General features: G+C 34.1%; 2 protein-coding genes across 6 annotated transcripts; one reads left to right on the forward strand and one right to left on the reverse strand.

Annotated features, from left to right (window-relative positions):
• Positions 1-118: 118 nt before the first annotated feature.
• LOC114278165 (phosphoinositide phosphatase SAC8-like) lies at positions 119-12,414 on the forward strand. Of its 5 annotated transcripts, XM_082919043.1 has the most exons (21): positions 119-562; positions 1,556-1,627; positions 2,712-2,836; positions 2,960-3,051; positions 3,172-3,229; positions 3,689-3,745; positions 3,950-3,982; positions 4,113-4,194; positions 4,284-4,390; positions 4,566-4,652; positions 4,734-4,811; positions 5,169-5,233; positions 6,238-6,336; positions 6,460-6,559; positions 6,786-6,894; positions 6,984-7,056; positions 7,139-7,232; positions 7,338-7,424; positions 9,204-9,270; positions 10,378-10,455; positions 10,949-11,300. In XM_082919043.1, the coding sequence occupies exons 1-20, from the start codon at positions 412-414 to the stop codon at positions 10,440-10,442; spliced, it is 1,701 nt and encodes a 566-aa protein (XP_082775169.1). In that variant the 5' UTR covers positions 119-411; the 3' UTR covers positions 10,443-10,455; positions 10,949-11,300. The 5 variants fall into 5 exon arrangements, with proteins under 5 accessions (XP_082775169.1, XP_082775170.1, XP_082775168.1 ...); XM_082919044.1 differs by lacking the exons at positions 10,378-10,455; positions 10,949-11,300 and adding an exon at positions 11,432-12,414; XM_082919042.1 differs by lacking the exons at positions 10,378-10,455; positions 10,949-11,300 and adding an exon at positions 11,437-12,414.
• Positions 11,917-27,732, reverse strand: LOC114278166 (acyl-coenzyme A oxidase 4, peroxisomal). The gene is made up of 15 exons (XM_082919046.1): positions 27,567-27,732; positions 23,314-23,418; positions 22,682-22,788; positions 22,360-22,437; positions 22,152-22,275; positions 21,951-22,024; positions 21,778-21,842; positions 18,803-18,811; positions 17,881-17,976; positions 17,096-17,137; positions 14,408-14,507; positions 13,670-13,746; positions 12,995-13,166; positions 12,826-12,918; positions 11,917-12,207 (listed from the first exon to the last, which is right to left on the reverse strand). Exons 1-15 carry the CDS (start codon positions 27,592-27,594, stop codon positions 12,076-12,078), a joined length of 1,302 nt encoding a protein of 433 aa, XP_082775172.1. The 5' UTR covers positions 27,595-27,732; the 3' UTR covers positions 11,917-12,075.

The raw sequence follows: 27,732 nt of genomic DNA on the forward strand, positions 1-27,732 counted from the left end.
CGTGATTGATATATTACCTGTTGATGACAGTGTACCCAATCTCATCAAATTATTATCTCAAATCATTGGGGGTCATTAACGTCTTTTTAAAAGTGAAGTTGTTAAGACCCTTTTGATGCGAAAATTATTCCGTGTCACCAATTGTTAATATTACAAATTCATCTCAACCATTGATTTGTAAACGGCCCACGTACACTCCCAGATCAAAGGCTGACATCGGTTTGTGGGCATGGCCACGTCACTGCCGTTGGTGGCAGTGGATAAGCCTTTTTCATGCTGACGGTGAAGTTTGACCTTTCATCTTCTTCATCATATTCATCAATCGATCACCACCGAGTCATCGTTCGATTCGATCGCAAAGCAGTTTCTAGGGTTTTCTATTCCTATTTTGATTTTGATTTCTCTTAGTTCATGGAAATTCAACCACATTCAAGCAATTTCAAGCTGTGGAGCGAATTGGAGTTGCACGAATTCGAAGACAAGTTCGTGATCAAAGCCGTCGAATCCCCCGATCAAGGATTCTCCATCCGCCGATCCGACGGCAACGTCGAGTCAATTAACAGTGAGTATTTTCATGTTCAAATTTTGAAAATCTCTCGGGTTTGTTTGGTTGCTGAGAAAATGTAGGATAGGGAAAGAAATTTAAAGGATTTGAGTATTCTGGATTTTTCGCTTTTTTATTTATTTTTAATGTATTTCAACGATTTAGCTTAGTTAAGCTATGGAAATTTAGGAAACTTAAATCGCAGGAACTTTCATTTTCTTGTTTTTGAATGTAACTGAATGATTGAAATTATAATCATTGAAACTGATATCGAATGTTTTTTTTTCTTCCCTCTCTGATCTTATGTTGTTGCCTATGATGTGCAAATCTAGATTGATATGCATTTTGTTGAATATAGAGGCATGTGTACTTGTAAATGTCAGTTTGTCAAGAAGGTTAGTGAAATGTAACTGAATGATTGGAATCATAATCATTGAAACTGATATCAAATGTTTTTCTTCCCTCTCTGATCTTATGTTGTTGCCTATGATGTGCAAATTTAGATTGATATGCATTTTGTTGAATATAGAGGCATGTGTACTTGTAAATGTCAGTTTGTCAAGAAGGTTAGTGAAATGTAACTGAATAATTGGAATCATAATCATTGAAACTGATATCAAATTTTTTTCTTCCCTCTCTGATCTGATATCAATTGTAACTGATGTTGTCAATTGTGTGTATGTAGCATGTAAATTGTCACATAAATTCATTCAAGAGTATACACTAAACAATTAAATACCTAATGCATATCACTCAAAACACTCAAAACATTAATCCTGATACTTCTATTCATTAGTATTATTTAGAACTTATGACAAATTTTTTAAGTTTTGTATGATTTTCAGCTGGAGTATCAGTAAAATTATAGATATGGTGTAGAAAACAAATCTCAGTCCAAGGACTTGCTTAATTATTGTCTAGTTTTGCATACATGTTAGAACAAATGGGCTGCTGTGTTGGAAAAGTCAATGTATTATTCCCCGGAATTTAATGTTTTATTAATTGTCACAGGCGATACTTCTGCAAATCCTCTCAAAGTTTCCACAATATATGGGGTGGCCGGAACTATTAGGTTACTTGCAGGTACCTACTGAACGAATTACTGTATGAAGTACCCTGTTCCATATGAGCGTGTGTGGTTTCATGCACAGTATGTGTGTGGGCATGCGGATTGGTGACTTGATCTTAAATGGGGCACATGTACAATCATGTGGTTTTTATGCATTTGCAAATTGACGGTTCAACTTGCAGCAGATATAGTTGCATGCTTTTTGTCAAGTTAAATTTAGAAACTTATCCTTCAAAAGTTTGAATGATCTCATATTTTGATTTGTCAAAAAGCGGTCCTACTATGGATCTTATTCATTTGTATATTATGGATTAGTTATTCCTTAGACCATTGCATGACATAGAAATTATTAATGCCTCATTTTTGGCATGGGCTGAATAGTAATGATAACAACTCTCCACCAGGTCCTCAATTTGATATTCAATACCTCAAGAACCTAGGCTATAATGATGGGAATCAAGTGAACCCATCTAGTGTTGGGTGACATGTAAAAATGAAAAAAAAAAACTGTGTGCTATCTTACAGTGCTACGGCAGTTCTTATTTTTCCCACATCATGCGCTCAAGGAGATAATTGGCTCTTTAATTCTTCCTTTGAACAATGTCCTGCATGTTGACATTTTGAAGAGTATCAACTCAAACAGGGGTTTTGATGTTTTGAAGGACTTCGATTTCTCAATTGGCTTAATTGGAGGTGTTGATTGAAGCTTTCCATTGATCAATTTAAGAAAAAATAAAGAAGTATTATGGAAGAGGATACAACTAGGCTCCAATGTTAAAATGGTAGCTATGGACCTTCATTTTAGAATTGAGATCATTTACATTATGCTGCATGATGAAAATCCAAGAGCTGGATTTTTAATGTGTTCACAGAGATTGGGTATAGTAGAATTAGGTGCAAGAGTGAGACATCATTGGGTTGACAAAAAGTGGTGTTGCATTTATGCTTTGGGTGCTTTTCAATTTTCCAGGATAATTGGCTTAACAGGACTAAACAAAACAGTAGGCAGAAAAAATGGAAAATAGTAAGAAATCGTGTTTTATACTTTGTGTTGTTTAAAATTGGGTTTCTAAACATGTTCTTCTAATTTTGGTACAGGGACATATGTATTGGTGATAACTTCTCGGAAAGAAGTCGGAAGTTATCTTGGTTTCCCTGTTTTTCATGCACTGTCCATGAAGTTCTTGTCCTGCAATGAGTCTTTGAGACTTTCAAATTGTCAAGTACGATTTTCTCATCTTTTTTTTATTGATTCAATTTATGGAATCAGAAATTCATGAGGCACCCCTTGAGGTGACTGAAAGTCCAATCATCACCCAAAACCTAATGAAAAATTTGTTGCGCAGAAAAGAGATGAGACTTACTTCAGGACCCTATTAAAAGTAGTGGAATCGACTCCAGGATTGTATTTTTCTTATGAAACAGATATAACGTTGAAGTATGTACTTTTACCATACAGTCTTTTCTTTAAGTAAATTGGCTTGTGCTATACTTCAGTTATCCTCTTTACTTTCAGCTTCATATTTTCTTCATCTCATATTTGAATAATGTTTGCCAGCTTGCAAAGAAGATTCAAGTTGGCTGAAGGGTGGATGAGTAAACCAATTTGGAAGCAGGTTTGTCTGCTTACTGTGTTTCTTAGCTAACTTTTACTCGAAGTAACTCAAACCTGATGAATTTAACAGATAGTATCAGTGTGACTTCCAAATTGCATGTTGTACACTTCTATATAAGGAAAAAGATGTCTCTGTGGGCCAAATTACTCATACAGTACTTTGACAAAGTTGCTTGATTACTTTTTAAAATCTGAAATGACAGTTGGGTGAAGATATTAACTAGTTCAAGAAAATTCAAACTCATCATAATTAAGTTTCTCTTCATTCTTCAGAATTTGGTTCATTACTCCATAGTTGTAAGATCTGTTTATAACAGACTGTTGGTAAGAGACTATCAAGTATTGTCTGGGGTGTGTCTGTAAAAAATTTAACATTCTTTGTTCTTTCATTGTTTTCAAGTAACAGTAGCTACAACTTTGCTGAATAGTCTGGGATTCTGAATTCTTATTTGTATTTCAGGTTGACCCCCGATTTGTTTGGAACAGAAATATTTTGGAGGAGCTCATTGAGAATAAGGTTAACATTTCTTATGTTCAAAAGATGTTATCATTGCTTTTGTACTCACCTGTCTTTCCTTAGGAAACAAATATTGCATTAAGTTTGCAATAAAAAACAAAGCAAGTACTTCTAAGTGATTAATCGACGTTGCCTATTTGGACATCTGAAATATGATCACTGAAACAAATTCTTTGTCTAATATGTTTTATTTTTCCTATGCAGCTTGATGGGTTTATCATCCCTCTGTTACAAGGGAATATCCTGAAACTTTTCAATGCTTATTTTGTGTGTGTGTGTGTGCGCGTGTGTTTATGCATGAGCACATGCGTGCGTGTTATGCGAGAGTAGTTTCTTATTTATGGTGTTTTCACTTAACCAAGGCATAAGCTATCAGACTGGACAACTCAAGCTGAAAAATTCACCAGCCACAATTACTTTAATTTCAAGGAGGTGTACACGGCGCCTAGGTGGTGCAATATAGACATCACTGGTTTTTGTTCCTATTAAAATGGCTATGGAAAAACATTGTAGTAACTGGTTGTTATATTGAATGTAGGGACCCGAATGTGGAGAAGAGGGGCTAACCTTGAAGGTGATGTTGCAAATTTTATTGAAACCGAGCAGTTATTGGAGTTTGAAGGTTCTATGTCTTCATTTTTACAGGTATTATTTCCACAGGAAATGTGCCTTCAGATACTGATTGTTCCGGTTAATATCTTTTCAACTCAATATCTTAAGTGGACCAATTCACTGGCTGACTTGCTTTTTTCTCTCGACCCCAAAGTAAATTTCTGGCAAGTGAACCAATGAGTAACAGCTACTTCTTAATTTGCTTCAGATTCGAGGTTCAATTCCACTCCTTTGGGAGCAAATTGTTGATTTGAGCTATAAACCACGACTTAATATTATTGATCATGAGCAAACAGTATGTATTTTCTTCTGGATACAGCTCTTTATGTTTAAGTTGTGTAATGATGAGCATCTAACTGTGTTTTTCTTCCTTTAGTCAAAGGTTGTGGAGCGCCATTTTCATGATATTATAGAAAGATATGGAGAGACTGTAGCAGTTGACCTAACCGATAAGGTAAGACTTTCCAGCACCACACTAGGACATTAACCTGGGGTGTAGTTTCAATATGATTTCCTTACTGGAAGTGGAGAAATCCAGGTAACAAATATGAATGTTCTTCTTTGAAGTCTATTTGTTATGTAAAAGAAACTCTATGATGGTTCAAACATTTTAGGAAATTATCACTATGGTAGCAAAAATTTTTTTACATTCTTTGAGTCAGTTTCCATGAAATTGTCTGGGTCAGCTGGTCCACTTTATGGAATTCCAAACTGGAAATTTATGCACATAAGTTTACATATAATTTTATGCAATTATTGTTTTGTATTCTCCGATTGCAAATATTGATCTTTATGTTATCTTGTGTTGTAGCATGGCGATGAGGGTCAACTGAGTATGGCATATGCTACTGAAATGGAAAAGCTGCCAAATGTGAGGTGATTTTCTTTTCATGTTCATTGCAATTTGTGAACTTTTTTTAGATTTCTATGAGTATGGAAATCTTTAATTTTGAACAGATAATATCCACAGTGACAGATGTTTGCTTAGACATCCACTGATCGGTTTGGTTTGGTTTGGTTTGCAGCATTATTTTCTGAATTTTTTTGAAAAAAACTAAAATCTAATTTAGTGAAAAAATAATAAGTAAAAAACACTCATCATTTTTATATAGTCTTACAATTTTTTAGGGAGAAAATAATTTTTTAACATTCAAAAATATCATTATGGTGTTTATTTTTGTCAAACTAATTTCTATTTTTCAGAAAAATTTTAGAAAAACAGATGTCTAGATCTGATGTTATAAAATGTTGAAAAGATTGTATTTTTAGTAGAAAGAGATGTATAAATGCAAAAGAGATGTGTCATTGTCTCTTTCTGCTTGAGTTCCAATTTTGGTGCTGAGAAGAGGTTCTACGATATGTGCTTGTACTTGCGCTTCAGATTATGCCATGTTTCTGATGCATTGATTGGAATATATTTTATATTGCCAGTACATTAGAAACCATCTAGGTCAACATGTGACTTGGATGACTGAAACACATCATAAATAGAATATTTGTTTGCCTTTTCGGCTTCTGGAAATCTTATTAACAAGATACCTGAGAGATAAACTAAAGAAAGATTACAGGAAAAAAAACAGTGAAAAAGATTGGAGGAGATGAAAGCAGGTGACAGCTTCAGTTCCCATTCGTACATGATCAACTTTTTGTTTCTTCTTCAACCACCATTATCACGTGCAATTAGGAAGGATAAGATTTTCCGGCCTTGCTGAAATTTGAGAGATAGATTGAATCATAGCAGCTTTTCATTTTTTATGGAAAATCTATGCATATTACATATCATTTTCACATGCTCTGTTTCTAAATGAAAACATCATCTTTTAGACTTTCATTCCCTACTTAATATAGGGGAAGTTTTAATTTATACTTTGTTGATTCAGATATATTTCATTTGATTTCCATCACTATTGTGGCAACTCAAACCTCGACAATATACAAGTTCTCTATGACCAAGTCTCTGAGGATCTTCAAAAGGAAGGGTAATCAACAGAACCAGAGTATAATTTTCATAATTTAGAACATTTTCTGAATAAAATGTCACAATCCAGGTATATGGGTTTTCCATAATTCTGTTTTTAATCATTACTATTCCAGCTGAGCAGATACTTCCTCGTGGACGCGGAAGGAAAGATACAATCAGAGCAGAAAGGAATTATTAGATCTAACTGCATTGACTGCCTTGATCGAACAAATGTTACACAGGTTTGAGGAAATTTACTAATGCTCTGGTTGTTTTTCCAAAAAGACATTGGAAATAAATGAAAACTTGATGCACTATTAAAGTTGAGATTGTGTTGTCTGTCGTAAAATATGCCAAGTTTCCATTTATTTCCTTAATTTTATTAACTGTCAAAGACAATTCAACTTATTGAGATGAGATTGGTTGTGCTAATAATTTTATTTACCTTCATGTTTTGTTTTGGCACAGAGTTTCTTGGCTCAAAAATCATTGAATTCACAGTTACAGAGACTTGGTGTACTTTCTCGCACAGAGTGCATTTCTATGTTCAGTGAAGATTTTGCAATTTTCAAAACTTGTAAGGTTTATATTCCCCTATCTTTCAAGAACTGAAATTGTGTGTGATTGTTTTTCTGCTTTCTTTTGAACTTGGATATTTTCTTATAGTGTGGGTGGAGCAAGGTGATGAAATAAGCGTTGAATATTCTGGCACCCATGCACTAAAACGGGACCTTGTCAGGTAATATCTTCAGGAACCCAGATTTTACGGTATCTAAACTCATTTTTATCCTTTTCTGATGCATAGTGATCCCCAAATGCAGATATGGAAAACAGACTATGGCAGGACTAATAAAAGATGGGATCAGTGCAATTTCAAGATATTATTTAAATAACTTTCAAGATGGTGTTCGCCAGGCAAGCTTCCTATAACCATTTTGATTATTAAATAATCTCAATTACTAAATAGGCAGCCAATAGATTTTGATGTATGCTCATCATACGAATTTTGTTCGTCTTCAGGATGCTATGGATCTTATGAGTGGCAGATATACTGTCAACAGAAACAGTCCTTCCCCATTTCTGCTAAATGGTTTTGACACATTCTCTGTAAGTAAATATTCTAAGAAATATTTTATTTGGTACATAGGGATTCATGGGATGGGATTTCATGTACTTTCAACCATCTTCTTTGAAAAGAATAATTACACTTTTAACAGAGGTGATATGAGGGACAACCACCTTGTTGCTTTAGTCTCACTGTCATCAGACAAGTATGTTGGATTCTTAAGACAATGGAGGATTTGGTCAAAGTCCCCTCATAATAAAATTTTAATGCATCAAGGACAAGCACAAAAAGTTTTCTTTAAAAAGTTCAGCACATACTACTATTATCAAAATATTCTTAGTCAGTAATTTAATATTTTAAAACTTTAAAATAATATAAATTTTGATCTAGAAGTCGGTTTTTAATAAAATTAATAATTTTAGTATCCTCTTATCAAGATCTATCAAACAAGATCCATATTCAAACAAGATCCATATTGACTATGAAATTCATAAAAAAAAAATTACCATCGAAACTGACGTAAATAGTATTGTCTTCTTAAACAGAGCATTAATAACAGAAAAACATAGTATGAACTTAAGGAAGCTCTACAAGTTCTTTCACTACAAATTCACAAACAAATCATCAATAATCAACAAACAACAATTCAAATAAAAAACTATTCAACAATAAATCAACAAGGATACATGTAACCATCAAAAGCCGAAAATTGTCTCTTCTCATCGTAACATGAGGCGGCGAAAAATCAATCAGTTTCTTCAAAAAGCTCTGTTTCAACTTCAAAAGCAATTTCAATGGGTGGAGAGAGACATAACGTGAGAGAGAGAGAAAGTTGGGAATCGTAGAGAGAGAGAGAGAGAGAGAGAGAGTTGGGTAGGTTAGAGGGCAAGATTTGTCCCAAAAAGAAAAATAGAAAAATGTTTTTGTGTCCTCCATCAAGTATGGGTCTCCAGTTGAGGGGGTTTATGAAGGAAAAATTTATGGGCTGTCCTTTTCACCAAAGAAGGGCCCAATGGAGGGGTTTTGACCAAATTTTCCTAAGATAGTTGTTGACATATTGTAACATATATGGGATGGGCAATTTGGTGGAATATATAACTCAAAGATGTTGACTAGGTTGTTATCATAGATCTCAATTCATGATTGCGATAGAAAATAAGTTGAGAAAGAATAGATTGAGATGGTTTGGTCATATACAATGAAGACCAATAGAGGCAGTAGTGAAGAGATACGATATAGTGACAGTAGATGGAAGTGTTAGGGGAAAGGGCAAACCTTGATTGATGTAGGCTAGTATATGAAATAGTGATATGAATCTCCTTAATTTTGACTAACCAAATGGCCGTTGATAGAGTCGAGTGGAGAAGAAGGATTCATGTAGCCGATCCCATTTGATGGGACTTAAGGCTTAGTTTGGTATGGTTTAGTTTGGTTCGGTTCAATTCATGATTGCCAATTCAGGTCTAGACCTTTTGGAGTTCATTAGACCGGATGATTTGGGCCTATGAAAGATGAGAAGAAAAAATTGAAGGTATTTTAAATTAATTTGGTTAGAATCCTGATGTTGTTTAGCACATTTAGCTCCAGGAAATGTGGATCACAAATCTTTAGGATCCCAAAAAATAAATTAAAAAATATATATATATATAAGTCCTTCCAGTTGGGTCCATGCTAGGTGTCTTGCTTAAACTTACAGAAGTTACTCAAGTTAGTAGATGTGATTAGTCTATGCTAATATAGTAGGTAGTTCATTGGCCTATTGGTTGTATTTTGATTCCATGCTGCATTATATTGATATGGATCAACTGGAAATATCGCAGTATCTTCCAGTAGCATCAGCTCTGTTAATTGGAGGATTGACAGCAACATCAGTCACATTCAACCAAGGTATTACCACTCTTTTATGCCGTTTCTTAATGTCAACTACTTTTTCTTTATACATATATATATATACTAGAAAGCATGGATACAGATACGAGATACGATACGGATACGGCGATACAGCAAAACCTAAAAAAGTAGGATACCGGTACGGCTAGAATACGTTTGTAAAAAATAAAAAATAAATAAATTATTAGCCATGAGTTACACATAAGCTCAAGAATGTTGAGAAGCCATAGTAACTTTATAATGCAAAATACTAATCTTTAAGAATTAGGTATTAATTTAAGCCTATAGCTAGTTTAGTTTTTAAATTTTCAATAAGTCTTGCAAATATTTTATTTCAATATCAAGTCTAATATGTTGATATTATAATATCAAAACAATCCATAACTCGACCCTATGTTTTTTCCTTTTACACTAGTCAAAAATATTCTATGCAAGTTTATTTGCTTATTTATTTATTGATATTTAATTTTACTATTGTTATATTATCTTATTAATCCTTACTTCTATGTAGTTATAGGGGACATGCATGATACAATGAAGATATGTCAATTTGATGAATTCTATTATTTGAGCTTACTATGTTATTTTTATAAAAAAAAAAAAAAAAAAAAAAAAAAAAAAAAAACAAAGCAAAGTATTGTAAAAATATTCTAGTTATTCTCGCAATTATATTATATCATGATGTTATGCAAGAAATAATACAATTCTAATTTCGTAAAATGAGTAATACGTGACTTGGAGCATTTGATATTTCAAAATTAATTAAGAAGTATCCGAAAATATGTGAGTCGGAGTATCCGATACTTCAAAACTAAGTATCCGATACTTCAAAATTAATGAAAAATTAATTAAGAAGTATCCGATACTTTAAATAAGTATCTGATACGTATCCGTAAGTATCCGAGGAGTATCGGTATCCGATATGGATACGATACGGATACGTCTTTCTATTTGAAGTATCCGTGCTTCATAATATATATATATATATATATTTCCCCTCCCTTTTCTTTTCCCTCCACAAATCCCTGTCAAGATCCAAGATCCAAAAATAGCCTTAGAATTTTCTGTGTTGTTTTATTTGTGCCCTATTGGGTTTGTATCCAGTCAACATATACATGCCACATACATTGCCAATTTCAGAGCCGACTCAAGCTTATTTGGAACCTTAAAAAAAAAATCTAGGTGAGGCCTTTTATAATTTTTTTACAATGTAATTTTTTTTTCACTATTTAAAATGCAAAATTACTAATTAAATTTTTATATTTAAGTTTCGCTAACATATCATTCATAAGGACAGTACAATTTATTTGTCTAGAATTGACCCATTGCTAATGCAACACTACTACCTACACACATGGAATCAACCACAAAACTAACATTTCTTTTGTTGACGCTGACTTTATTTTGACACACAAAGTGATATAATGATGAGAGTTTTTTGTTTTTACCAAGAGAGATGTACGATGATGAAGGCCTTTTGTGTGTATGATAACAAAGATTTTTTTTTTCCTCTTTTCATATTTAGCAGTTGATTTGATGAGTATTTACTTTCTTTTGCCTTTTTTGCCTTTTTTTTTTTTTCCCGTTCTTGATAGAGAGAGGGCAGAGTATAATGAGGACATATGCACTATATATATAATGTATATAATTAAAAATGGGACCGTCTTTTGTGCAGGGCCTTAAGCGAGCACGCAAGTTGCGTAATGATCGAGACCTTGATCTAATCTGTGTTTTTTTTTTTTTTTGGGGGGGTAGCTGGAAGAAATGCACAGCATTTGATGATGTCTTCAGTAATCTGTGCTGGTATAGCTGCAGGGATGATGGCATTGGTCAAAGTTAATGGGAGGCAGTTCTGTTCTAGGCCTCGCTTGTGTGGCCTTTTGTAAGTGTAAATTAATTCTATGTACTAAGAACTTGGGGGTTCTAGATTGCCAGGAAAATATATGAACATAACATTGTTTGTATATAACTCGAGAAATAATGTTTGGCTATCTTCAATGAGGTTTGCCTTTGTTGCATTTGGCTCATTTTTAGTGGATAATTTCTGCATTTTATGAGTTTCCTATATATATATATGTATCAGATTTGTCCTAAAGTCCCCTGAAAAATTATTGGGTGTAAGATTGATACTATCTCTCGTAATGTTACTGACTAATAGAACAGACCAAATGAACGAGGTGGGACTGAGCATGGCAGTGCCACCAATGCTGGAACTGGCAAGGCTTGAGGGAAGACAAGACGGTTAAGGGATGGAGAGACTCGGGGAGGTGGACATGGTGCTTGAAGCTTGGAGATCAACAATGGAGTTGGTCTGGGCAAGTGTACTCAGATGTGGGGGTTGCAGAAAGAGGCTGGGAGACCAACAACAAATGAAGTGGTAAATTTGGTTTGCTTCGAAGTATATTCAGTTGGACAACATGTAAAAACTTTTTTTAAGCAAGTCTCATACACAAGAAATATTTGCACCAAACACATAAAAAGACTTGCACGATACAAGAGACTTGCAATTCATGAAAATTACTTCTTTTTTTTTTTTTTTGCAGTCCAACTGAAATGCAATTTTTCAACCAATATTATAAATTCCAGAACACAGAATTTTATAAACTTTATTGATAGGACCCACTTCTCATAAATCTTATTGCGTAATCAAACAACTGTTTTCTTTATTTGGTTTCTGGCTCCACCCCTGGAAGGAAGCAAGACTTACATCCAAGGTAAAGTGAAATTACATATTTTTATTTTAATATCATTTTTTCTCTTTCTGGAACCTGTTACAGCCTATAAGAATAGAGTTTTACAACATTACAGGCGGCTCTGTTGGGTTGATGCAGATGGCTTGAAACTGGCAATCCCAGTGATTTCTCTGCCTGTAACCAAGGTGTTGATGTCGTAAGTGCCTTCAAATGTGTAAATGGGCTCCAAGTCACAGAATGCCTGTAAAACACCGGAAAAGAGACTGTCAATGTTAATTGTTTAAATATATATATATATATATATTAAGGCTAGATGGGTAGAGGTTAGCCATTAAGTTTCATTTCTAAACTAGAAATTGTTGAACTCATAGGGTCCCCTTCATTCTTCCTCTACATTGTTTAAGAAATTATGTTCTTTTGGAGTTATAGTTGATAGCAGTTTCTAAAACCGATCTCTACTACAGAACTGGACATGACAGTTTCTTCCCATCCAGCTCCTCACGAATAGAAGGACTAGTATTCCAAATCCAATGGTTAGAATCAGGTGCAAAGGATTCTCAAAATTAAAACATTCCTCATACATTGCATCATTCTTCCGGATTTTTTTTTTGGCAAAATCATGAATTCAGATCCTATTCCACTTTTGGATTGGATATCAATAGACACATGAACTTAGAACCTATTCAGTTTATTTATTTTTTAGAAGAAGTGTCTAAGATCCTATTATTTATCTTCGTGGAATCTAGGATTCATTACTTGTCAAAAGGCATTAACATTACAATCTAGATTCAATCAAAATTCAATCCTTCACAAGTCAAGTTAAAGGGAAAGTTTTGAAATCAAGGAAGTGTTTGAAAACCTTTGCAACGAGAAAGTCAGTCAAGATTCCATTGCCACCAAGTAACTCGCGCCCAAGAGATACAGTCTCCCTTCCTTTTGAGGTAATCCAAGCCTGAACAGCGGTAGAAATTTGTTGTCAGTGCTAAATCAAGCAGAGTATCACCGCAACACTAAATAAAAATTCTTACCTTCCCCAAGCTAACATGACCCATAGTCATTGTTCCCTTCTCATACATCTTACAAAGCCGCCAACCAATTAGAATCATTGCTTGAATATTACCCAACATTTGAACTAGTTTCTGTTGGGTTAGTTGGAAATCTGCCAATGGTGCTCCAAACTGTTTCCTCTCTTTTAAGTATCTGTCAATTACATAAAAAAAAAAATCGCATGGTCATCAAAATGAAGCATGAAAATAAAATACAAGCACATTGAACAAGGGACTAGGCATACTTTCAGAAAACAATGGGCCAAAGTTTTATTCTACACAGATCTTTAAAGTTGTATCTTTAAATTTTACTGTTTAAAATTTAGAAATTTCAGATTTTTAGTTGGAATGGTCATGAATATGAGCATTCACCACTTATTCAACAATATCCTCTCTTTGTGTTCATATATAAATCAGTAATAACAACAAAAAAGCGGGCTCGTGCTTCAAGTATTGACATTCTTGGAAGTAGAAGTGATAAGTGAGTTTTGGTTAAGGATGAGGACCATCCTATATGGAAATTTCACTCGTAACACTCCATAGCTTGCTTTTTCTCCACCAATTTTACTTGAATTCGCAATTTGATTTTGACAAGGGGACAAAGAGTACAACTGAAAAGCTGAACATTAGTGAGATCATCCCCCCATGCTAGCATACCTGTGACACATATCGTAGACACCCATTGAAATGCCAATAGGTTGCCAAGCAACCATGAGACGTGAAGCAGCAAAGACCTGTATTCAGATAGCAGTAAGTAGATGAGTAAATAAACAATACAAAGGGACCAAACACTGACTCACTTCTTTCATAGTTGTTCACACCCAAAATAAATAAATAAAAATAGAAGAAACAAAGATTTCAGTTCCTTCAGATGTGAGAGATTAAATCAGCCCATGGCATATGGTACAAGACAACATTCAGAATTGGTAGAGTAAGATGTTTTTCAATTATATTGTGCAGTATTCAGTATCCAAGGAGCACCATGGATAAGGATTACAGAATCTTATGGCCTTGGTGGTTTGTTTTCTGTATTGTCTCATTAACCCTCAAGTAGATCACAAATAATTGCATGTGTGATACTCCATTTTCACAACAACGTGAATGGTGTGAAAGGATGAAGAATAGGAATGAATAATAAGAGAAGAATGCTCCAAGAAGCAAAGCAAAAGCACTTTTTCTTTGGAACAAGAGTTGAATTTAATAATAATAAGAAAGTTGCACAGGCACAAGTGTGGGATGCAGAACAATGCTAGAAGCAAATTACACTGTTTGTTTTACTATTTTGACAAGGACTAAAGCAGCACTCATAATGGTGTGCCCCTAATGGTGGTGCTAAAAATTGCTTTTGTGACGCTCATGCGAACACTGTTAATAGAACCCCATTTGTTGCCATACCTTTTTTGTGTCCCAAAAAGAAGTCATACCGGGTAATTTGTCCTCGTCAGGAACAAAAACTTTCTTAAAGAGAATATCTCCATTTTGGACAATCCGCAGTAGGAATGGCAATGGGGGCAATGGGGTGGATATTAATTCTCCATCCTCATTCCCTTATAATAAATTTTTCCCATTCCCCATTCCCCATTCCCCATGGGTACCACCCTCCCTATTTTTTAATGGGTATGGATTTTCCCCAACCCACTTTAATCCTCATTTTTATTTTTTATATTTAATGTTAACAACCACTTTTTTTTTTTTTTAAGGTTCACAACAAAAACTAAATATACCTTCAATCTTTTTTCTTTCTTTTTAAATATATTTAATGTTAACAATTTTTTTTTTATTTTTTTTTTATTTTTTATTTTTTTTTAAGGTTCACAACAAAAGTTAAATATACCTTCAATCTTTTTTCTTTCTTTTTTAATATATTTAATGTTAACAATTTTTATTTATTTATTTATTTATTATTTATTTATTTTTATTTTTTTTAAGGTTCACAACAAAAGTTAAATATACCTTCAATCTTTTTTCTTTCTTTTTTAATATATTTAATGTTAACAAATTTTTTTTTATTATTTTTATTTTTTATTTAAGGTTCACAACAAAAGTTAAATATACCTTCAATCTTTTTTTTTTCTTTTTTAATATATTTAATGTTAACAACCTTCTTGTTTTTCTTTTGTCTTTTTTTTATAAAGGTTTTAGCTAAATATACCTTCAATCTTTTTTCTTTCTTTTTTAATATATTTAATGTTAACAACTTATTTTTTTATTTTATTTTTTATTTTTTTAAGGTTCACAACAAAAGCTAAATATACATTCAATCTTATTTTATTTTATTTGGTTCAACAACAAAATCAAATACACATTAATTAATTAATTAAAAAGTTTGTTTTATAATAATCAAATATATAATTTTGAGAAAATCAAAAAGTTTGTTTGAAGAAAGTGTTATAAGACTCATATTAAATTGCATCAGGACATAAACAAGGAATTGTTAGCCACGGACAATTTAGACATTAAACCATCTTTCTCTTAGCAAATTTGAACAATTCATTTAGACATTAGACATCTCCGTTTGGCAAGAGCTAAACGGGACTTTTTTGGCTATTTTAGCCACAAAAGATAAAATAGGCTATTTTAGCCACAGAAAACAAAATATCACATCTAACCCATAATCATTACATTCTTCTCTCACAAAAAAAGTCAAAAAGCCAAAAAGCCCTACCCAAACCAAACTTTTTAGCCCAGGCTAAAATAGCCAAAAAAGCCAAAAAGCCAAAAAGCCAACCCACTTCCCAAACGGAGGCTACCACTCATTTTAAGATATCTATGCATTACCACACCCAATCCACCCTTCATCTTCTTCCTTTAGTCCCCATGAATTTTGTTATTTGTTACTTTTAAAAAACAAAAAATATTTTTTCAATTAAATTTTTACTAATTTCACAACACCATCACCACTATTCTCACTTTCACGGTCACACTACCATCACTATAGCCACTACCATCATCACTGCCGCCATCACCCCACCACTATGTAACAATTTCTACTTTCACCTTCGTTCCATCACCACCACCACCAAATATAAAAAAATATATTTTGAATTTTTTTTATAAAAAATATTTTTCATTAAAAAATATTTTCTACCTAAATAAATGAAGCATAACATTGGGAAACAAGCTGATTTCAGTTAAATCTGTTCATAACTAAGAAAAATTCTTTTAATTTAAAAAAAATTATTTAGTATGACTTTGTATCCCCTTTTTGTTTTTCTAGCAAATAAATCTATGTACCCATCATTTCTAACCAATCACAACTCATGCTTGTTTTGATTAATTTCCTTATTTTCAAATACATTCATATATATATATATATATATATGTTGTATAAATTGTGTGATAACATAAAACAAATAGATTCATACTCGTTAATTGAAATTTCAGAACAAGCAAACCATTCTGAAAATTACAATACACAACAAAATAAAATAATATAGAAAAGCAAACCGAAACCTACACTAGACAATGTCCTTAATTTTTTTTAAATAAATTTAAAAAATTCTAGATATGCATAAAATTTGACAAGAATAATGTGACAATGTTAATTAATGTGTATTTGATTTTATTGTTGAGCCAAATAAAATAAAATAAGATTGAATGTATAGCTTTGGTTGTGAATCTTAAAAAAAAAAAAAAATGGTTGTGAACCTTAAAAAAAAAAGAAAAAAAAATTAAATATATATTTAGCTTTGGTTGTGAATCTTTAAAAAAAAAAAAAAAAAATGGTTGTGAACCTTAAAAAAAATTAAAAAAAGGAAAAAAATTAAATGTATATTTAGCTTTTGTTGTGAATCTTAAAAATTAAAAAAAAAAATAGTTGTGAACCTTAAAAATAAAATAAAAAAAGATTGGAGGTATATTTAGCTTTGGTTGTGGATCTTAAAAAAAAAAAAAAAAAAAAAAAAAAAAAACTTATGGGGAAATTAGTGGGTACCCATCCCCAACCCATCCCTGTGGATATTTAAAGAATATCACCTACCCTACCCAATGGATAAGAAAAAGATGGGAAAACCCATGTATTTGGGTTGGGTCTCCATGGATACCCACAGGGTAGGTTATCCATTGCCATCCCTAATCCGCAGGCCAATCTTATTTTCTATTTTAGCGTCTTTCTTTACCAGAAATCTGGAACAGATGGAATTAACACTGGCCATGTTAAAAGAAAAAGAAAAAAAAGGAAAAGAAAAAAGGAAGATATAGAGATATAAGAAGCCCGCAAACAGTTAAGCAGCTATCTGGGTGTTGCAATAAAAAGAATAAAGTATATCAAAACCCAGAAAAATATAAAGATAATGCAGTGAAATCCAGCACTGTTAAACGGATTGCCCTGCAGGACACATTGATGTAAATGATAACACTATGTACTAATTAATTAACTTCAGGAAAGCAGTTGTTAGCCTGGGTTGGACACAGTCAAATGGAAATCAATTTAACCTTCTCCATTTTTGAACATTCAGAAAACTAAAAATTGCAGGTTAGATAAGTATGTTGAATTATCAATTATTTGAAATATCGAACTGCAAGAATGTGGCAATGCAAGAGACCAGTTTCTTGCCCTTGAAACTTTAGTTTCTATTCAGTCTGAGCAACCTTCAATGGATTAACACAACACTCTTTCCTTTGATTTTTTTCCTTGGTATCTTCAGGGTTGTATGTTTGGATAACCATGTATATTTTATAATATGTATCCTTTTTTGGTGCTACAATGACTATTATTTGATATCATAGAGAGCCTGGGTCTATCCACAGGATCTGGTTGATGTAGTTGGGGTTTTCATTTGTGAACTTTACATGTATTCATTCTTAATGATACACTTTCAATATCTCCATAATAGTACAGACACGAAAACTGCAAATAGATAGCTTACGCATTTATCTGATTTGTGGTTGTGTTCCTAGCAAAAATAACCAACACATCTGCAAAAGTGCTGTTTCCTATCCAGCGCTTTTGACCTTCAAGGATCCTGTTAGGATCAAACACACCCAGAGAATTATCTCACACACACAGAGAACACAATATTTACGTAGTTCGGCCCAATGCCTACATCCACGGACAGAAATGAGAATTATCACTAAAATGGAGCAAAAATACAAATACAGAGGAGGAGATAAAACTCACTCAACTCACAGCTCTCACACTCAATTTCTGATGGTTCTCTCTATCTGTACATTTCAACTCTCCCCTCAACCTCTATTTATACACCAATGAGGGAGAGCCTCATTGGTCACCACCTACCCTCTTCCACTCTCTAGTGGGGTTGGTAGAGTGGGAGAGCCACTTCCATTGGGTGGAGAAAGTGGGTTCTCCAATGGGAGCTCACATGGGATGATCCAACAAATCACCCCCTCAACTCATGTGAGGTGATCCAGTCCACACACTGCTGCTAATCTTGTCACGCCCAAAAGACCAACAGAATCTTCATCTCCTCACTGAGACATTGCATTCCCTGAAAGCTAGAGATAATACACCAGAGATACAAGAGGAGGAGGGAATCCTACATCCTCAACTCAACTCACACCACTCTCTGATTTGGAGAGAGCCTCTGCTCCTATCTCCCACAAATCTCTTCCACGCTTCCTGTCTCGGATATCTTCACTTGCTATGCTTGAACTTGCGCAACCAAGATATCTTGACACCCCCTGATTGGATGTCCTGCACCCCCTGCTCGGGATACCCTTGCATTACCGTGCAACTCCTTGCATGATGAACACGGGAGCAACTAGAAAACTTCAGAGTGTGACACATCAACATCCTCAATTTTCCTTGCTCGGAGCTTATTTCTGAACAACCAGCCTTTGCTTTCTGCACTTTAGAACAACTTCCCAGCGATCTCATACGCCCGTTGTCTGTGCTGCAATCCCTGATGTTCGGTTTAGTCTCACTTGTACGTCCGTACTGATGTTTGACAGTTAGCCCTTCTGCCAAGACAACTTCCATCGGTCTGTACAAGTTATCACTATGCAACTCCGTGCATAGTGCTCGCACCCCCTTATTGGAGTGCATTGCAACGCTCACTTTGCGACTCGAGATTGCATCTCTCCTTTCCATGCATCTTTTGAGAGGTTGCAAAATGTCTCTAACACGGAAGCAAAAGAAACTCTCTTCTTCACTGGCATAGTCTCTACAGACTTGGTTTCTTTGCTCTGAACTTTCTTCAAGATTGGCTTCACTGGCTCAGCTCTGTGCACCTTTGAACTGCCTCCTTGCGTTCCCGTGCACCGTTTTCGCCATTCCTGATGAAAGCCTTGCTCAATCATACGCTTTGGTTGCGTATGTTCTCTCTTTGTACCCTTCGACTGGCATTTGACAACACTCATCTTTGTCAAAACTTCTCCTTCCAGTCTGTACAGTTTGTTGCACAATTTGCCTTGCAACATTTCTCTATCACCTCTGCGTACATGAAGAACCCCGCCACTAGATGAGAAACAATTTCCTTTTAGATCTAGCATACTCAGGGAGATTAGATTCCTCCGTACTCCTGGCACATGTCGGACCTCAGATAAAATTACTTTTCTTCCATCCTTAGTAAGGAATCGCACTGTCCCTATGCCGACAACTCTGTTCACTGTGTTGTTGGCCATCCGGATAATGCTACCGCTGACTCTTCGGTAAGTGGAGAAAAGCTTCCTATCCGCACATATGTGGAACGTACACCCTGAATCCAAAATCCAGCCGGGTGTTTTCAACTCTGACGAGACTGTAAGCATCACCTCTTCATCGTCAGAGGAATGCACTGCAACTGCTGTAGTTGAGGGACCTCCGTGTCCCTTAGCCTTCTCTTTGGCTTGTCTGTCCGCCTTCTTCTCCGGGCAATCTCTTATTACGTGATCCTCTTGATCACAGTAAAAACACCTCCTCGTGTTGTCCTGTCTGGACTGTGAACGCCCTCTGCTTTTACTTCTTCCTCTACCTCTGCCCCTTTCTCTATCTCTGCCTCTACTTTCTGTGACAAGGGCATGGGACTGCTCTCCTTCCATCTCTTTCTTCCTTGCCTCCTCGTTGAATAAGGCGTCTGTGACCATCCCCATGGTCAGCTTCCCTTCGGGTGCAGAATTACTGAGAGAAACCACCAACGTCTCCCAGCTGTCTGGTAAGGAACTGAGTAATAATAATGCTTGCATCTCATCCTCCAACTCCATTTTGATTGATGCAAGCTGGTTCACAAGGCTGTGGAATTCACTGGTGTGTTCAGCAACAGACACACCATTCTTCAGCTTCAGGTTTATAAGCCTTCTCATTATCAAGGCTTTGTTCCGTGCGGTCTTGGACTGGTACATGCCCTCCAATTTCATCCATAGGGCATAGGCGTCTGTCTCTTGGGCAACATGGTGGAACACACTGTGGTCAATCCACTGTCTGATTTGACCGACAGTCTTCCGGTTATTTTTTATCCAGTCCACATCCTTGTCTCCATTTGGTTTGACCCCCTTTAGCGCTATAGGATCAAACAAATCTCTACAATACAGGATGTCCTCCATCCGCGGCTTCCATATCGCATAATTAGAAGCGTTCAACCGAATCATCGGCCCTGAAACTGATGTGGATTCCCCCATCATCCAGAAAATAATCTCTGTTTGAAAAACAGGCTTTGCTGTGAAGTCCGGACTACTCAAATTAGCTGGAAAAGCACTTCGGATTGCCAAAATAAAAACTGCAAATTTTTGAAAGTTTATTTGCAAAATCTGACCGTACGGATGTGTCCGAAATATTCCAAATAGTTGGAAAGTACTATTGGATCACCCAAATCGGACCTCAAATGGCTTAGATGTAGCCAAAACAATTTTAACGGTTCAGATCGGCAGAATCTGGTGCGCCTGCGAAGCACCAGATTAATCCTCCGGTTATGCTGACGTCAGGCTGACGTCATCGGCTCGGTCAGCGGCTCGGTCAGCGGCTCAAACTCGATCAACGCGGCTCCGGCTCGAGCGGCTCGTACGCGCGCGTGCGGCGCGTGTCGCGCGTGAACTCACGCGTCTTCTTCCTTCGTCCGCGCGTGGAGCGCGTGGGTGAGAGTGGGATCACGCGCCGTCTGCCTAATCGGCGCGTGGAGGCGCGTGGCGAGACTGGGACTCACGCGCCAACTTCCAGTGGCGCGTGAGGGCGCGTCCGGCCTCCGTTGGGTGTGTGCTTTATGTTTCTGGACTCCTCTCGTCGAGCCCTTGCTCCTAGTATGCTCAAAATCTGATTTCAAGCAATACGATTTCTGGGCAGTTTCGAAACAACGCTCTGTTTTTCCGAAAAACGTACAACTTGGCTCTGATACCACTTTGTTAGGATCAAACACACCCAGAGAATTATCTCACACACACAGAGAACACAATATTTACGTGGTTCGGCCCAATGCCTACATCCACGGACAGAAATGAGAATTATCACTAAAATGGAGCAAAAATACAAATACAGAGGAGGAGATAAAACTCACTCAACTCACAGCTCTCACACTCAATTTCTGATGGTTCTCTCTATCTGTACATTTCAACTCTCCCCTCAACCTCTATTTATACACCAATGAGGGAGAGCCTCATTGGTCACCACCTACCCTCTTCCACTCTCTAGTGGGGTTGGTAGAGTGGGAGAGCCACTTCCATTGGGTGGAGAAAGTGGGTTCTCCAATGGGAGCTCACATGGGATGATCCAACAGATCCAACCTCCTGAAACCTGATTATCCAAAAACAAAAGGCATAGCACAGACATAAAATGCCAAGAAGTTGATGATCATTAATCAGCACTACGAGATTAATAATTGTATAAGAGATTAAGGCACTGGACCTTTGTTGCTGTTGTTTTCAGAGAACTTGCATCGCTTCCATAGTCAGGTTCAGTCAAACCCTGATGTGTGAATAAAAGAACCGAGTTACATGCTTGAAGCAGAGACAGAAACAGATGTAATATTAGGAATCTAAACACATGCCAAAACAAAAAGATACAGATCGTTACCCAACAAGCTATAGTTTTAAATTGTGCCATTGAAGGTAAATATTTCTGCTTCTGTGTTTCAGTTCCGGCTATTGCTGTTGTTGATGAACCAATAAAGTATCAGAGACCTCATCATTCATCACCCATAAGCATAAGAGTAAGGAACATTGTAATCTCTAACAATGAAACATTATCGAGAAAAGTAAAAAATACAAGATTTACCGATGGTGAGCATTGCCAAAGCAGAATGCACCAAGACAAAAGTAGAGCAGCTTGCATCAACTCTGGCAAGTTCTGCCACGGTGATTGCACTTGCAGTAATGGAGAGACCTGGACACCCATAGCCCTGGAAGAAAAAAATCAATTGAACTTTCCACCTACCTCTATAACAAGCTCAAAAAGAGAGATCAAAGCAAAATACATAAACTACCTTAATTGTGCCACCTGCAATGCCTAGGGCACCAAGCTTTGGAACAACATGAAATGGAAACTCTGCCTTTTCCCAGTACTGAAAAAGTGAGAAAGAGAGAATTTTGTATCGGCAAGACTCTAAAATAATAAAATAGAGGGCCCTAAGCATAGCTACCATTACAATTGAATCTTAATTGTACTCGTCGTCATGTGTAACTCTCTTAACATACACAGGAGGAAATGAAAATGAATAAAAAATTTGCTCCGCCATTTATCTATCAGACAAACCAATCAAGTTATATGACATCTGCAGGCAAGTTGAGCATATAAAGAGAAAGTACCTTTGCCATTATTGGTGCTATTTCTTTTTCCATGTACTCTCTTACTTTCATCCTGATGGACTGTTCCTCAGGAGTCAATAAGTCATCAAACTGATAATAGTCCGAAGCTGTAATTATAAGAGTTCTCCGTAATTAGTACAAGGACTGTGGCATTTGTTAGGAACCCAATAAACAACTTTTAGTTTTCAGGCAGGAAGCAAATATGTTTTGATGTTGAAAGCAAACAGTTGGCAACACAAGGCAGAAGCTCTGCATGTATTTCAGTAGGAAACATCATGTATGATATCAATATATGTATGTATATATGCATAAAAAATTGAAAAAAAGCACATCCAACCTCAAACAAAACAAAGACATACCACAAATCTCTAGGAGTATGTTTGATTCACAACACTAATAGTGAGGTATTAATAATCCTATCAAATTAGTGTGGTATTAACTATCCCACCCCTACCCCATTACTAATAATCCTACAAATTTGTTGGATTAATTATCCATTAGATTAATAATCCTAAATCAAAATGTCAAAACAAACATAGGATGATTGGGCCCACTGATTAATAATCCCAATCCCATGCTTTAATCCTTCCAATCAAACATGCCCTAGAAGAATAAAATTTTATCAATCTTACTGCAAGGAGGAAAGAGAGAAGCCGGAGTTGCTTGGGGGAATGCAAGAGAAACATCCAATGCCGGTAAGTTGAAATAAGAGCTCTTTGGCTTGTTGTATTGCTCATCTGCGTTCATTGAAGCCAAGTCTCTCAATTAGATGAACGGCCAAATCACAATAAAGTAGAAGACAATTTCACTATCTAGCTAGCTACAAAATTTTGTAACTATAAGAAAGTTAGTTTCACTTCATAAAAATAAATAAATAAATTCGTTCCTCACCACCCACCACCACCATCGCTAATCACCACCACTGACCACCGCCACCTCCGGCCACCATTGCTGCTGACCACCTCCGGCTACCACCTCTTGCCGGAAACAACCTTCAGCCATCACTTAACCATCTCAGAACATTGGCACTCACTTTCGGCTACCACACCGGCAACAACCTCTCATCACCACCTCTACGGCACGCAGCTGACAACCACTTCCAATCACCATTTGCGATCATTGACAAAACACCTCTCAGCGCCTCCACACTTTCATTGCTTTCAAAAAAAATATATATATATACACATGCATATTGTCCTTATTTTTATTAAAAATAAACATAAACACGTTTAATATCTATATAATAAAGAATGATGGTTTTTAAATTTGTCCTACACATATTTGTCTTACGAAGAGATCTATTTAATTTATAAAACAACGATTGAGATATATTTTTCAAAAAATATCCTACTTGTACATTTTCTATTTTTCCAATTCTCTCTCTTACTTTTTCCTTTTCTCACCCATCCTTTTATGATTTCATGATCCCACCTTCCTCTCTCTTTTATTTTTATTTTTTTATTTTCTTCCATTTTTATTTTGCTCTCTATTTGTATTTTTTTTATTTTTTCCTTTTTGTTGACTTATTTTTTATTTATATTATATGGAAAAGTTTGCGATCCCAGAATTAAGAACCAGATTTTACTCTGTTTAGTAGATATTAAATTAATGAATTTTATAGTCTACAAATTAAATGAATTTGAACAATTAATTATTATTTTTAAATATATTGAATGCATGATAGACTTCATAAATTTAGATCTCAAATGAATCTTCAACATCTATATAATAAACCAGGATGGTTTTTGAATTTGTCCCACACACATTTGTCTTATTAGGACATTTGAACGACTTAAATCTATACAATTTATAAAACAACGGCTGAGATATATTTTTCAAAAAATATCATACATATACATTTTCTATTTTCCTTCTTCTCTCTCTTACTTTTTTATTTTCTCACACATCCTTCTATGATTTCATGATCCCACCTTCCTCACTTTTTTCTTTTTTCTTTTTTTTTATTTTCTCCCATTTTTATTTTTCTCTCCATTTGTTTTATTTATTTTCTCCTTTTTGTTCACTTATTTTTTATTCATATTACATGGAAAAATCTGCGATCCCAGAATTAAGAACAAGATTTTACTCTGTTTAGTGGAGATTAAATTAATGAATTTTATAGTCCACAAATTAAATGAATTTGAACAATTAATTATTATTTTTAAATATATTGAATGCATGATAGACTTCATAAACTTAGATGCCAAATGAATCTTCAACATCTATATAATAAAACAGGATAATTTTTGAATTTGTTCTACACACATTTGTCCTACTAGGACATTTGAACGACTCAGATCTATTCAATTTATAAAACAACGACTGAGATATATTTTTCAAAAAATATCCTACATGTACATTTTCTATTTTCCCGCTTCTCTCTTTTTTACTTTTTTCTTTTTCTTACCCATCCTTCTATGATCTCATGATCCCACCTTCCTCTCTTCTTTCTTTTTATTTTTTTATTTTCTTCCATTTTTATTTTTTTCTCTATTTGTTTTTTTATTTTTTTATTTTCTCCTTTTTGTTCACTTATTTTTTATTCATATTATATGGAAAAGTCTACGATCTCAGAATTAAGAACCAGATTTTACTCTGTTTAGTAGAGATTAAATTAATGAATTTTATAGTCCACAAATTAAATGAATTTGAACAATTAATTATTATTTTTAAATATATTGAATACATAATAGACTTCATAATTTAGGTGTCAAATGAATCTTCAACATATTTAATAAAACATGACAATTTTTGAATGTTCAACATATTTTTGTCCTACTATGACATTTGGATGGCTTAGATCTATTTAAATTATAAAACAATGTTTGAGATATGTTTTCCAAAAAATGTCTTACATGTACATTTTCTATTTTCCCGCTTCTCTCTCTTACGTTTTCTTTTTCTCACCCATGATCCCATGATCCCACTTTCCTCCCTCTTTTCATTTTATTTTTTTATTTTCTCCCATTTTTATTTTTCTCTATATTTGTTTATTGTTCTATTTTCTCCTTTTTGTTCAATATATTTTACACATATTTCTATACAATGTATGTATGCCCGTAATACACTAAGATATTACGAACATACATACAATTTTCATATAATTATATAAGCAAAAGCATTATTGTATATGTATGCCCGTAAAAATTCTACGTATGCTAGGTACATCTATCTATCTAGCTATATATTGTATAAGTAAAAACTAGTTAGGTACATCTATCTATCTAGCTATATATTGTATAAGTAAAAACTAGTTTTCGTGAGGAGTTTTATGAGAACTCTAAGGCTCCGTTTGGTAAGCCTCTCAAATTATAGTCTCACCCATTGATTTGAGTGTGGTGTTTGTTTTGAGATTTCAAATCATAATTCTACACCCATTTATCAAAACTCAATTCAAAACATAATCATTATTTTTTAAAACTCATAACTAAACACATAATTCAAAACTCTTTTGAAAACTCAATTCAAATCAATATTTTAATATTTTAAATATTTTAAAAATATTTAATTTTGTTAAGATTTTAAATATTTTAATATTTAAATATGTTGCGATTTTTTAAATTTTTTAATATTTTTAATTATTAATTTTTAAATATTACGATTTTAATTTTTTAAATTTTAAAATATATTATAAAAATAAATTCAAACTCTATTTTATAAAAATATTTTTAAATATTTTAATTTTTTTGTTCTGTATTTGGGTACGATTTGAGTATAGAGTTGTGAAAGTAGTATAGAGTTTTGAGTTATGTGTTTGGTTATGAGTTTTAAAAATAATTTCTTAATTGAGTTTTGTTTTATGTGTTTAGTTACAATTTGAGTGTAGAGTTGTTTTTAAATTTAAAATATTAAAATTTTAAATTTTTTAAATTTTTAAAATTTTTTAAATATTTAAATTATTTAAATTTTTACGATTTAATTTTTTTGAATATTTATTTTAATTTTTTACTTATTAAATTTTTTAGATTATTTAAATTATTTAAATATTTATGATTTAAATTTTTTTGAATATTTATTTTGAAAAAAAATTATTTCCTTTGTAGTATTTTCAATTAAAAAATTGATTAATGTTATTTTCTGTTAATAATAAATTTTTTTAATTGAATTTTAAAAAGAGTTTGGTTATGAGTGTTACAGAATTTTCAATAGTGTGAAACTAGTGTGTTTTGTTATGAGTTATAACAATTTGAATTAAGTTTTAAAAACTCTTTCCAAAACTCATAACTAAACAAATTTTCTTACTTCACATGTCAAATCAAACTTTCAAAACTCAATTCCACAAACAATTTAAAATTCAATTCAACACTCTATTCAAAAATCATAACCAAACAAATTTTCTACACTTAAATCATAATTCCACAACTCACAAACTCAAAATATAACTCATACTCTCAAATCATATTTACAAAACTCTACCAAACACAACCTAAAATTTTATAATAAATTTGTGAATTTATCAAATTAAAAAAATAAATTTAAATAATATTAAGATTACAATTATATTCAAATCTTAATATTATTTATATCGTGGCTTCAAGTAGGGACATCCGCTAATTTTATAATAAACCAAACAACATCTAATAGTTTAAGCTGTTGCTTTTGAGAGGGATTGATGTCTCCATTAATTTGAACTCACGTATTTAAGTAATTAATCAGTCACGTGACTCCTGTAGATTTGGATTCTACTGGTTCCAAATTCCAATCCAATTTTTATTGAAGATTTAACTCGTAGACTGTCAACTCTCAACTAATCCAACTATCCGACCAATCTTCAGCAGAAATCAGAAGAAAAAACAATCTAAATTACCAAGAGAAAATTGCATACGCATATCTGTATAGATAGAAAATTGAATATTTACAGAGACAGAGAGAGACGAACACAGACCTTGAGTTTCTGAGGATCGAACAGTCATGGCGATTGAGCAGAGAGAGAGAGAGAGGGTTTTGGAAGAAAAATCAGAGAGATGGGAAAGGGGGAAAGTATTGTAATGCTTCGTTGTGTTGTGTACGCAAGTTTAACGTACGACATGTTTATTGGCAATGGCAAACCA

The sequence above is a fragment of the Camellia sinensis genome, chromosome 3 (genome assembly GCF_055761805.1).
Source record: "Camellia sinensis isolate YWXY chromosome 3, ASM5576180v1, whole genome shotgun sequence".
NCBI classification, from domain to species: Eukaryota; Viridiplantae; Streptophyta; class Magnoliopsida; order Ericales; family Theaceae; genus Camellia; species Camellia sinensis.